The 14,060-nt window shown below is 40.6% G+C and overlaps 1 protein-coding gene across 3 annotated transcripts in view; it reads left to right on the forward strand.

Annotated features, from left to right (window-relative positions):
• epas1b (endothelial PAS domain protein 1b) overlaps window positions 1–14,060 on the forward strand; it is a 42,495-nt gene that overhangs the window by 9,392 nt on the left and 19,043 nt on the right. For all 3 annotated transcript variants that reach the window (XM_088350705.1, XM_088350706.1, XM_088350707.1), the window contains exons 2-3: window positions 4,403–4,593; window positions 12,788–12,924. In XM_088350705.1, the coding sequence (XP_088206831.1) occupies window positions 4,403–4,593; window positions 12,788–12,924 (328 nt within the window). The remainder of the gene's footprint in view (window positions 1–4,402; window positions 4,594–12,787; window positions 12,925–14,060) is intronic.

The raw sequence follows: 14,060 nt of genomic DNA on the forward strand, positions 1-14,060 counted from the left end.
ATCCATCCATGTATATGATGAGTATTTTCTAAAGGATTGTGATGTTCCGGAGAACAGCGGCCATTTTAAATCCAAGACACTGGTGTTTTGGCTTTTCCAAATGACTTTTTTTAAACTGGACCAAAAATAACTTATATACACTTACAGCTCGCATAAACAAGCCCTACTTTTTCACAAGTAAGTAGTCCAAATACACTGAAGTACACACACAAAATACATGCAATGCAACACATACACATGCTGTGTTTTGGGGGTTGTCTTTCCTCTTGGCCCCTGTCAGCTTGTTATCACAACAGTAACACTGTCACAAGACCCCACTGCATATGTGTGTGGGAAAAATGTGTGTATGTTTGAATGTAAAACATCAGTGCAGATGCTTGCATGGTAAAGGCCAATACATAAGACAGACAAGCAGCTATCCCATTTATATTTTACAATACATTTTGCATTATACTTGGACATCAAACATCTTAATATGTTGTTAAAGAAAAAAAATCGTGCATAAGGCATTTTTTTCATTATGTCTCTCGCCCTGCACTGTCTGCGCCGAAAGTCGGGATCCTGTTTGCAGAACATGCTGACATTTTTACAAAAAAACTTTGCTCGCACCTTGAAACAGTTATTTATGACAAAAATGACGATGAAAATGAGCCTTAACACTCCTAAGTAACTGCGGGAGGGAGACAAATTTTAAGTGGTGTATTTATATGGGACACAGGCTCTTGCATTACAACTATTTAATGGATTTTATCAAATCATCCATTGTCACACAGTAAAATAGAATGCACTGAAGAATAAGCCTTTTGTCTCGTGCAGGTCAAGTCGTTTAGTGTAATTTTGTCTTAAATATATTGTGTGGCTTTGTGCCCCCTCCCCCACCCATTTGTTTTGCTTAAATAGTTATTTGAATCAAAAAGGTTACCTAACCCCTGTCCCATAGTCTCATGAAAACATGTGCTCAATGGAGCTATTGCACAACAGTGGTGGCCAAAAACCTTCAATTATTTCATCTGTGAGCAGAGCGGAGCAGTCGTCAGCAGGTGGTCATCATTGATGTCTTCCTGTTGATGCCTTTCAGCCACTGTTGAGGCTCAACCTGGGCGGGCAAATACACTGCAAAAAAAAATGAGGAAGGAAACAAATAAGCGCAGTAACGTCAGGCAATTTTTGGTCACTTTTATCTCCACCCAGCAGAACACGTCAATACGCCCTGCGGGCATTCGGGCACGACTGGCTTCTTTTCCTCTCTGCTGGTCTTTCCAACATCTTGTGGCTTTTCAACACCTGTGCAAGCACCAAGTAACCCTTGCAAGGCTAGCACGAGTGCAGCATGCAGCAAGGCCAGTCTTATAAAACATAGACTGTGCTTTAGAGCACATGCATTCTCTTGTTTTGAAATTAAGGTGTTTTTGTTCCCCATAATGTTATAATTGCGAAATGATGGGGAAACCTCAGTGTCACAATTGTTATGTGTATGGGGGTGAAGGGTGTTAATATTATTATATTATTATATATTTCATAGTATGTGTGTTGTGGTGAACAAAATTAACTAGCACCTGCTTTTTTTCGCTGTAGTAAAAACAAAAAAAGTGAAAGGCAAAAGTTGTACTAATTCCCTTGTTTAACGGTCTATACACGCAGTCTCCTAGCCTCCGATGCCACACGTTGCACAACTAAACTTTATCAAACATTGCATGTGGCTAAAGTCTGTGCTGAAGTTGGCTGCATGCCAGCATGGGCAAGTTGTGTGTCAAACCAAGAGTACGCTAATCGTTGAGTCAATTCAGAATGTGATAAAGATAGGAGATAGAGTGGCTCAAAGCTCATGTTGCTATGTGTTGTATTTTTTTATCTAATCTGTTGATACTTCATTAGTCAAATCATCAAGTATTAAACTAAACATCCAGTTATACTGAAAAAGAAAAGACCTAATGAAAACACATTTTTTTCCCAGCTCCTCACGGTGAAGGCCAAGATGAATTTATGGTCTGCATTATATAGCGCTTTTCAAGTCAATAAAGACCTCGCAAAGCGCTTTACAATGTGCTTCACACTTTCCCTTCTCCACACTAACTTACCTATGGCAGTGTCAGCCATGCAAGGCAACTACCTGTTATCGGGGGCATTAGGGATTCAGTGTGTTGCCCAAGGACACTTCGACATGTAACACGTAGGAAACGGGAATCATACCTGCGACCTCTTGGTCCCAAAACAAACGCTCTACCTCCCGTTGCTATTGTATGCTTTCATCTCTATCACTGCTCCATGTTAGTCTAAGTAGTAATTTCCTAAAGGAGATGTACGGAATATGAAACTTTGTTACTCTCTGCTGTCATTTCCTGGCTCTTTTATCATTGAAGCCTCAGCTCATTCATGATGCGCATGCAAGTACATGTTTTTCTTAGAAGCGCTTGAATAAACTCTTTTTTATTCACCTTTCTTGGGGTTTGGATTAGTGTTTGGACTCTACTTTCACCAATTTCATGCTGCACTGACAGATAGAAATTAAGAAAAAAAACTGCGGGGATGAGCAGACCTCACTTTTCAAGCATTCCCACCAGCCTCCATTCCACCCTGAAAAGCCCTGCTAAAAGTAAGAGGAAGGCTGATGGGCGCAGTTGAAAATAAAGCATAAAGGCTCTTTGAAACCAGCTGGGCATTATTAACACATACTTAATAATAGAGAAACTATTTAACTTGTAGCTTTTTAATACACATCAAACGACTCATATCACCTTTAAAGGTTTAACAATTGCAATCCTGTTCCTATTAATGCCAATATTTCTTAACATTCACCATTATTGCTCTCAAGACCCGGATCTAGGTTCACTAACCAGGGTGGGCACAATTTAACCAATTTTTTTGTGTAACGACCATGCAATGTTATTGCTGTTTTACGGAATCCCGTTCCTACAATCACTGAACAGCTTTGGTATGGATGGATGTGTGATCCTGAATGAGTAAGAGCCAGGGCGAGCATGTGTATGTGTGTGGAGGAGCAAGAGGATGCGCATGAATAACAGAGGTTGGAATACTGCTTGTTTTTGGGATTGCTTGTTCGGTGTAAACGCAGGTGAGTAGGTAAGACCAACTCTCCGTCGTCCGTTTTCTCTATCCAATGACACGCTACAACAGATATTCCCGATGTTGTGATTGGTTGGGCACAACTCGCATCTGGGTGGGCAGTGCCCACCGGGGACCCCCAATACATCCGGCCCCGCTCTTACAGATCAGTGAATTAGGGGATTTTTGGTTAACAGTAGAACATCAGTAATATCTAACTTACTGCACCTCTAAAATTAAAATGGCATTGTCGTTCTTAAACAAGCTGTAGTAACGTGCATAACCCTTTTATATGAGGTTAAACATTTTTGAATAGGCAAGAACAACGCTCTGTACTTTGATCTCATTTTGACTTGGCTGACACTGCCACACACACACAGCAATGATCACTGAAATTCAATATTAGTTTTATTTGTGTACAAACCATAGCCAACAAACAACATTGTTATTGTGGTTTATTGTAGCTAGCTGTTGATGCTCTTATTATTTTTTTCCCTAATGTCTCACGTCCATGGAGCACCTGTTACAATATCTTTTATAAACTGAAATCAAGCCCCTTTGCAAGGAGTCCACCATCCTAAACATCAGATTACATAAATGCCACAGAATAATACTTAAAACTCTTTATCACAAATGGATCAATGGCTTCTCCATGTGGTGGTCCAACCTTTTCAAAACAGGAAGTGTTTCACCCATAAACATTATCTCTGATACTTCATCGCTTGCTGAACTTCCAGACAGGAAGTGTCTGGCGCGCATGGGTTGTGAGCACATCAGAAGAACAAATTGCCACGCCAGGAGCCCCGCTGCCGCCACGGCCACCGCCCCCATTGTTTGGCATCCTGAACGCAATCAAAGAGTGGCCGCACACACAACACACACATGTAGGTTAATGAGTGTAAGCAGCAGGAAGGCAAATGCACTTGATTGCGTTTTGGATAGAAACTCATGATGATCTGTTCTTAGCTTTGTCCTGGACATTAGTGTGCCATCTGTTTTTGTTTTTGTCCGTGTGTCCGTTTGTCATTTTTTTTGTACCTTGTACTATGTTGACATTTCCAGGAAAGCAGGACCTTTTGTCAGTCCTCATAAATTCAGGCCTATTTTTGAGAATTAAAGTTGGTGTTAGAATTAGGCAGTCAGTTGGCAGGGTTAAAGTTAGTGAAGGGTTAACGTCCATGGATGTCCTTTCAAGGATATAGGAACACAGATGTGTGTGTCCTGATCATTGCAAAAATAGTCACAAATGTTAAATAATAACGCAAAAGCTTGTTTTGGGTAATTGTGACAGTTTTAAACCCAGAGCAAGTACCAACGTGTCAATGTTCAAACTGTACAGGAGCAGCTCGGATCGTCGCAAGGAGAAGTCCCGTGATGCTGCTCGCTGTCGCCGCAGTAAAGAAACCGAAGTTTTCTACGAGCTGGCTCATGAGCTTCCACTGCCGCACAGCGTTAGTGCTCACCTGGACAAAGCATCAATAATGAGGCTCGCCATCAGCTTCTTACGCACACGCCAACTTTTTACCACAGGTACTGTATAGCACACACACACAACCCCCAATTCGAGAGCTGACAAGTTGTTTGCCATTATTAACAGGGTTCAAGGGTTTTCAGTTCAGCTGATTCACTTGACCGTAAACTGTTCATCATAAAAGTTCAGACTCTGCAGCTAGATTCAGCAACCTGGGAAGATGGAATTTTCTAAATGTTACCAACAATGAACACTTTACCGTAGTTCAGTTTTTGAAGCATGAATTCCCTTGACCGCAGAATCGGATGTGACTGGATTATGGGTGGTCTTGTTGAACCCATCCCACATAAAGCCAACAAATGTCCAATTTTTTTTACATCGGGCTGTGCAATAAGCAGTGATGGGCAGAACAATCATGAAGAGGATGGAAACATATTTAGTGAATAAAATGTGGGATTTTCTTTTACAAAGTCCCAAAGACTTTCCCACATTAAGTCAGGGCATAAGCTGCCAGAGCTCTATATTCTCTACAACCTGTGACTTGGTGGTAGCATTCTCTTTGCATTAAAGTAGGTTTCCCCTAAATGAGTCTGATGGCCCCTTGCCCTAACAATATTCATGTATTTACGCTCAGATGGTACAGTAATCTATGTCATTGTTATTGTATTGTTATTGTTATTGTATAGTGACTTGTTTGCCTGACTGCCCATTTTGCACATCTGTTCTGCTGCTCCTCTTGCACTCTTTGCACTACTGTACAGTACTCATAGCTATAATTCTTTACCTACCATTTCACATCCATTTTTTTTTGTACTTTATATGACCCCCCCACTTGCGTGTTTCACTCTACAATATTTTTTATTTTTTTGCACTGTTGTACATAAAATCCCTTTTCAATACTCCAACTCAATACTACATATTTATATCTGTATATTTAAGGAACTGTGCGGGTCAGATGTATCAACATTTCGTTCTGTATACATTTGTACAAAAATGACAATAAAGTATATCTGAATCTGAAAAATGTTGAAAAATATGTGTCGTGTGGCACCCAGTTTTAAGCACACAATTGTGCTTTCCAAGTATATGGTAGCCCTCATGTCTCTATTCTGATTTGATTTCGAATTGAACAACACATGTTGGACAAACTCTAAAATTATTTGGACAATCAGTTGATCTGCTCAACTTCTGCAGAACGCTTTAGCACTCATTGGACAGACAGCATAGTCCAGACAGACTAAGACCTGAATCAATATGTTGAAACAAACCAGAGTTTTAACTGTAAAAGAGAGTCCAGCATTTAACAGGAAGGGGATTGACAACACACATTACTTGGTGATCTAAGAAAAATAAATGTGAAAATGACCCAGAAAATAAGAATGTAGCTGTAGTCCAGGCCTGGTTGAGCATCGCCAAACTATTGAACTGAAATCAATCATTCTTTGTCAATGCTGTCCACATTGGACTGAGTGCAAACAAGGGTTGAAATGTCAATTTAAGTTAAATCTGTTTGGCCCGTCCCTTTTTTCCTTCTCTCTCTTGAAGCCAGCAAAAGTAGAAATTTATTTTACACCACCTGATATAAATGGAAAAAAACCTTCAAGTTTAAGTTTATGGTTGGAAACGTCCAAAATGTTTATTTATTTATTTATTTTGCAATTGTTCCATGTCACATTTCTGATTTATTGTAAGCTAGGTGACCGAATAGGAAATGAAGCAATGACAGGGTTGGCACAAGAGTGCAAGTGAGGATGAGTGTCGCGATTAAAACGCCTGTGAGATGTAAGTAAAGATTGGAGAGGAAGTGAGGCATTCTGCCCAACAGTGGACGGCTGCTGGCATAGCTGAAGCTAGCCATAACAGCCCCGACGCTTGGCGCCAACAAGCCCACAGCCTCACATGCACACAAAGACACACACCAAAAACACATCAGTTTTTCATACTAAGCTCACTGCGGATCTTTATTTTTAATTCATCATAATTCACAATTTGATGTAATCCCCTTTTCATGATCACCAGCATGTATTTGATGCTGCAATACACAGACATCAGCCACATGACACATACTTCATTCATGAGCTATCGAATATAAATGTGTTTTAAGCCTAGATTTAAACAGTTCCTCTGAGGTTGCAGATCAAATCTCAAAAGGGCAGAGCATTCCACAGTACCAAATGAAGAATGCTCTCGAACCTGTGGATCTCGTCTTGGCTCTTGGAATCACTAGTAGATTAGCATTTTCTGAGCAAAGGCTCTAAACAGGTATATTGGTGGAATTTAACTCTAAATGATATTAGGGGGCAACTCCACACATAATTTTGTATAATACCAACAGAAACTTAAAATCACATCTACAGCTGACAGGGAGCCAATGCAGGTTAGCTAAAACCGGGGTAATGTGATCAAACATTCTTGTCTCAGTTAAAAGCCTCGCTGCATTTTGTACCAGTTGCAACACCATCAGAGGGCACATTGGACCCTACGAAGAACTGTTGTCAACTGTGCACAGACGGAAACTTCATTGGTATGGCCACGTCACAAGATAATCAGGACTGGCCAAGATGATTCTCCAGGGCACATTCCAAGGGGGCAGGAGGAGAGAAAGAGGGTAAAAGAACTGAGCTGGCAACATTAAGGACTGGTGCAAACTTTGCCATGACCCAAAAACAGCCTGGAGATAGCTGTCCAAAGATGTATCCTCATTGGTGCCCTGACGACCCATGCGTTTAAGTAATCTGTGCACCGTAAATTCACATTTTGAAGATGAGTGGGATTAGTTTTACAATAAACGTAAATTGGACTATAGAGCGCAAGTGATTATAAGCTGCACCCAGTACATTTTTTAAAGGAAAAAACATTTTGTACATACATAAGCATTAACTGACTATAAGCCGCATGTGCCCGCAATTGAAACATGATATGTCTACAAAGAAAGTTTTAAGAATATACAGTACCTCATGCCACATATCATTGGAAATCTTAAACTACTTGTATTGAAGCCAGATACTTTAAAACTTATTTTGTGTGTCTGTTTGTGTGTGACTTATGAGCTCCGAAGCAGCTGAACCGATTTTCGTGGAAATGTACACGGTTGTACTTGAGGCCTTCACAAGTGTCTTTAGCTGGGTTTTATGTCAAGGAACCTCCAAACAGAATTGATAAACATCTGCTGTGATCTAATACCCATTGGCGGCCAAATTGGTTTTCTTGGAGTGGTCGGAGGTTGGGAGCTGCAATACCCAATCTTCTATAGGAACCAACACATTGATTGAGCAATTGTATCTTGTGCACAAGTTCAACAAACCAGTCATAAGAGAAATATCATGATCAGTCCGAAACAAGATACCCGAAAACCATAAAGCTTAACTTACCATTACGTCCCCTGGCCGTCTTCAAATTCTTTGAATGTACATGAAAATGGTTTCGTTACATCAAGGACAATCCATAAAATCCAACTGCGTGAAATATGTATTCCAAAACACACGATAATACCTCAATCATTTCATCTTCGTTGGATATTGCTTCTTGTACTCCGTTCTTTTCGCCCCATTAATTCCGTTTATAAATAAACAGACGTCGTAAAACATTCCCAATCTGGTAGTTAGCCCTCCCCCTTTCGAGTAACACTTAGTTTTATTCATGCGTGAATTTACATTGAACTTGCATCTTCCTCGACACATATATATACAACCTATCTCACTCTAACCTTTACTGCTTGGGCGCTCATGGTGGCCTTTAAAAAAAAATGCATATATTGGCCGCATCGTTGCATAAGCCGCAGCATTGGAATCTTAGAGGGGGAAACGTGGCTTATAATTCAAATTTTACGGTAGTAATATTGGTCTGGTTTTATATTACAGCTCAAGTTGATATGGACTACCACTATCTACCCTGATTTATGGTAATTTCAATTGTTTTCTGCTCTGCAAAACTAAATCCTTACTCCACTGGCAGAAAATTTTGCCAATATTAAAAAAAAGGTGTGGTGTCCAAAAATTTTACCAAATTGACAAAAGATTAATTTTAACCTGACTTAGTAGTGGACGATATGATGATATCGGCTTCCGAACACAATCTTAAAAACTTAAAGATAAAGATTCTATTCCGTTGATTTTACAAAACTCTATGATTTATTCACTTACGTATTTATTTTTGTTTGGGTTCCATTGTGCCATTCTTTTATTTGATTTTCGATATGAATATAGGTATGTAAGCAGTGGCTGCGTATGACAAATGGTAAGCGTAAGCATTATACTATTATTGGGCTCGCTCTGTCATTTCTAAAACAATTAAGTCGACACCAAAGCATGATCACCTCTTTCCTGAGTGTTCAATCTTAATAGTTTTTAATTGTTTGTTGACACGCAAAACCCCTCGGCATTCAACTGCTGGCTATCAAGATCCGGAAGCCCTTTATATGAGCCTAAATATTGCTAAGTGTCTCTTTGCGAGTGTCAGAGGAGTCAGGCAACTGCAGGTTTTTTGATTTGTACATAACATGTTTTTTAAGATAGGTAATGGAAAATTATGAAACCATATAATGCCAAAAGGTTTTGAAAATTCATAACTGAATGCATACAGGAAAGTCATCCGTGGTACAATTAATTATGTGTGTGTGTGTGTGTGTGTGTGTGTGTGTGTGTGTGTGTGTGTGTGTGTGTGTGTGTGTGTGTGTGTGTGTGTGTGTGTGTGTGTGTGTGTGTGTGTGACTGTATATACTCCATCCATCCATCCATTATCTTCAACGCTTATTCTCAGTAGGTTCGCTGGGGTGCTGGTGCCCATCCCAGCTATCTTCGGGCAGTGGGCATTGGACCACTGAACTGGTTGCCAGCCAGTCGCAGGGCACACAGAAACAGGCAACTCGCTCACTCATTCACGCCTAGGGACAACTTGGACCGGCCAATTAACTTGACATGCATGTTTCTGGAATGTGGGTGGAAACCGGAGTGCCCGGAGAAAACACACGCAAGCACAGGGAGAACACGCAAACTCCACACAGGAAGGTTCGATATCATGACCTCAGAACTGTGCCGCACACGCGCTAACCACTTCGCTGCCATGCTTAATTGTGTATATACTATATATATATATATATATTATATATTTATATATATATATAATCTCCATCCATCCATTATCTGTGCACCTATCCTGAGTAGGGTCGCCGAGGTGCTGGAGCCCATCCCAGCTATCCTCCAGGGACACCCTGAACTCATTGCCAGCCAGTTGCAGTTGTGTGTGTGTATATATATATATATATATATATACATACACAAAAAGTTACCGGACACCAGGGCAGACAACTCTGAAAAGTTTTCTGCCCGGCCGTAAAGTTGCTTGCCCCATTTTTCACAACTTGAAACACAATAAGACGACTAATCGCCAAGTATTGAGAATTGATAATCAGAATATATAACAGAACAACACTTCAAAATTACGTTTTTTTATAAATCTACTTATAACATTCACTGCATGTATATGGCATCGTTGTTTTCCATCTGCCATCCGTATGTAACTGTATTTACTCATCTTCATTCATGCAATGTTTGCGTTACTTAGTCTGCTACAAGCCACGTGAATTCCTCTTTCCACGATGCTTTTAATGTTCATTTACGTTTTGTAGCGTCATCAATTTTGTTAGCGTCTTTTGAATCTTTCTTCTGGGGCTGGGGTTTTGGGTTGATTCCTAACCACTTCTCCATTTTTCTTGTGTTCTCCGTGCGCCTACTTTGGAAAATGCACGTCAACCTGTCATGGATCGGTCCAAAGTGCACATCAGATGTGCTGAAGTCTTGGATCATCACGGTCCAAGCAGGACATTTTCGCAACCAGAAAAGAACTTCGACTGGAAAAGTACAAATGTCCACTAATCACAGCTAAGTATGTAGGCCAAAGGTGCCTGCTGCTGGCCGTTTGGACCAAACCCAAATTTCTCCCGCTGTGGGAGAATGCTACATCTGGGCCACTGCACAGCCTATCAGTCCTATCAGAGAGAAGCACTTGAAAAATGCAACCATCCCCTTAAACGACAACACCTCCCCCTGCAACTCTGGGCGCCCAGCCTTACCTCATGCACCTAGCCTTTGTGGATGACATCTTAAAAGTGCACTAGTGCAAGATACCTTTGGTACTTCCATCAAGACAGCTTTCCTTAAATTGACCTTTCAGAATTAATTTTATTTTTCCAGAACAATCAGCCTTTGTGTGTGTGTGTGTGTGTGTGTGTGTGTGTGTGTGTGTGTGTGTGTGTGTGTGTGTGTGTGTGTGTGTGTGTGTGTGTGTGTGTGTGTGTGTGTGTGTGTGTGTGTGTGTGTGTGTGTGTGTGTATGTACTGCTCTCAGGGGCAAATTTTGTCTGTGCACTCTTCCATTTGAAACGGAAATAAAATAACTGCTGTAGCTGGATACAGAGGTTAGTACCCAAAATGTCCGACTTCTTGTAAATTATCTATAGGGATTTAGAAGACTTTGTTCTGTCGCATGTCATTAGAAGCTGGTCTGCTTCCCTTTTTCTTATTTCCTCTACTTTTCAGTGAGGTCTGCATCATAGTCATTTTTTTCTGGGAGACTACTATGATAAAATCATCTCCTACGTACCAGAATTACTAACTAGCATCATTTTCGTTTTCCTACTGTTATTCAATGTGTGTGTGATCAATTACAGTAGCCTATGTGTGCTTCAGAGGATTGGTGTTTTTATAGATATAGACCACACATCTACCAAATAAAAACTGGTGTCTGCATCAGAATTTGTAGTTTTCTTGCTAATTTATAGAATAAATAACGGTAATACATTATAGTGTTGATTAAAAGTACTCGCACAGTTTGAGATTTTTTTTATCCCGTGGCAAATCTGAAGCAAACTGGACAACGGACTGTCAAATTTGGATCTAACAATGTCCTAAGTAGAGATGCACCAAAGTGAACATTTTGAGCCAAACAAAAAATGAGAAACGCTTTTCCGAAGATAAAAAAACTGACAAAAACAAATGTGTTTTTCTTAAGGTATATTTTTGGTGGCTAATAGAGAAGAGGTAAACATAAAAAAGGAAAGGAATGATCTCAGGGAAATATCAATTGAAGTTGCCTTTAGTAAAAATTCAGCTAAATATTTTCAGTGCTGAAAATTTGACAGTTTGCGAGGCAATTGTAGGGCCTGACTGACTCTATATTCGCATTTTCACTGAAGAGCTTTCGTTTTCACTGACACAAACATTTCCGTTGAGAATTTAAATGACTTGAGTATGAAGAGGGATCACATTTGTAGTCATCGGCACAATCTCAAGCTGATTAAAGATGCAAGAATGTTAATATTTCTTTACAAATTGCTGCGGATGTGCTCTAGCCTCACATGATAGTTCAGCTTTCAAATGTTCATACGTGGACGCATTAAAGCAATATTTCCAGCCCCCAGTAGCTTTAATGGAGGTTTGTTTACCTCTGAATCCACATGTAGATGCGCCTTCTTTGTCTTTTACTTGTAATCGTTTTCGATATGCCGTGTAGTTTAATTTGTGATCATTTTTAAAAGTGCTGGTACAAATTACTTGTGTTTCCTCTGGACCTAGCGACTGCGTGAAAGCGTTTTTCTTCTGTTCCACGTCGTCTTTGTCAAAGCCCAAAAAAGGTCCAAACAAGTGATGTACCCCATTCTTCGGTCAAGCTTCGTTTCCTTCTTGTTTTTTGACTCTGGGACCATGTTTACGGAGTCCACCATGACACTCAATGAGCTCACACGGTGGGTGTTGCAAGGTGTGGTGCTTGCAAACTTTGAATGGCCTTTATTGGCTAGCGCTATTATTAAAACATACCTCTGAAAGGTCGACGCTTTTAAAACTTGAAGAGGAACAATTTTGGTTGGCCAAAACTCCCATCACTGACTACAAAACCTTTAAAAAACGCAGTGCTTGGCAGTTTTTACAACGACACTTTGTAACATCGCGATGTCGATTCGATTTCAGTTGATCGTGCAGCCCTAACGTGTTGTGTACAAATCGTCAAACAGACGTTCAAACTTCTGACTTCGACTTTGGACTGCCGCCCCTCTACCGCCCTCTCCATACTAATGCCCCCCCCCCCAGATCTTTCCAGAGGGGGCGGTACGCCCAATTTGGAAACCACTGCATTAAAGTATGAAACAGTGAGGGCTGCGGGTTCTCGTTGCCTGCGATTTAAGCTCGAGAGGTGCACTGTAGCATGTGTGCACAAAGGCACACATCCCTAATGTGTATGCATACATGTGTGCCCTCAGGCTGCACCGACAGCGAGGACGAGCAGATGAGCAGCTTGTACCTGAAGTCCCTTGAGGGCTTCGTCACCGTGGTAACATCAGACGGCGACATGATCTTTCTGTCTGAGAACATCAACAAGTTCATGGGCCTCACGCAGGTACTCAAACATGCTCACGTGTAAGCGCTAAAGTGACATTTGAAAATCCCCAAGTGAAGTTGCCACTTTGTTCTTTTGCAAGAGTGCCAGCCAGAGGCTGGAATGGGCCTAAGATAATCCAGCCCGACCCGACCCAGGCCCTACGGTTATTATAGACCGACCCAGCCAGAGCCTGTCCAAATATCTTCAAATATCACAAAGAGACTATTTATTTGTGAGATTTGAGAGGATGGTTGATTTATAATAATAAATTGAATCTTTTGTAACAAAATCTGGCGTTTTAATCGCGACACTCATCCTCACTTGCAACATCTGTTGTAGTTCTGTGTCTGCAGAGGTTACATTAACCGACAATTTTCCATCATTTTTTAGAGTTGACAGGGAAATTTTAGGACTGTCAGCCGTTTTGACAGTTTGAAAACCGGGCCATTAACCAAAGCAGCAGTACTTAAGAATCTAGTGCAAAAATTTTGAGAGAGCGTCAGAGAGGCAGAGAAAAACAATGACGGGTGGCTAATAGACTAATTGACTAATAGAAAAAGGAAGGAGTTCTTTGAATTGACAACTCCAGAGTAAAGTATGTGCTGTGATGAGGCGACTTCTGTTTTTTTGTGCACTATGCTCTTTCATGCCCAAAACTATTTACGGCCTTGAAATGCCACAGCGCACTGTGATGTTAGCGTGGGATACATTTTATAAACACATTTTTATTTTTCAAAGTCAGCAAGAGAAAAGTGCAGCCTGACCCGGGCCAACATTCGGGTCAGGTTTGAACTGACTTGAGCTTGAGATCTTACTTCTGGTGCCAGCCATTTTAGAGATTATTTTTAATCAGTTTTCCAAAATCCAAATAATATCTTCTATCATTACACATATCCAAAGGCTAAAGAACAGAAAATAGATTAAATGGAAAGAAAATGTTTCCTTCGCACTTAGTTAACGTCTATCTTGGATTATTTTATTCTCATGTTTGATTCCTCTCAATAATACAATTTGGAGGTAAAATCTTGAGCCCGAGCCCAACCCAAAATGTCCCCTCTCTCTGACCTATTATTTTATCCACTCGTCATTTTTCTTTCTTTCTTTTTCTTTGTGTTAAGGACTGCTGTTGTGGTATATGGTCCGATAAGCCGTCA

The sequence above is a fragment of the Urocampus carinirostris genome, chromosome 13 (genome assembly GCF_059441175.1).
Source record: "Urocampus carinirostris isolate Australia breed hairy pipefish chromosome 13, RoL_Ucar_1.0, whole genome shotgun sequence".
Lineage (NCBI taxonomy): Eukaryota > Metazoa > Chordata > Actinopteri > Syngnathiformes > Syngnathidae > Urocampus > Urocampus carinirostris.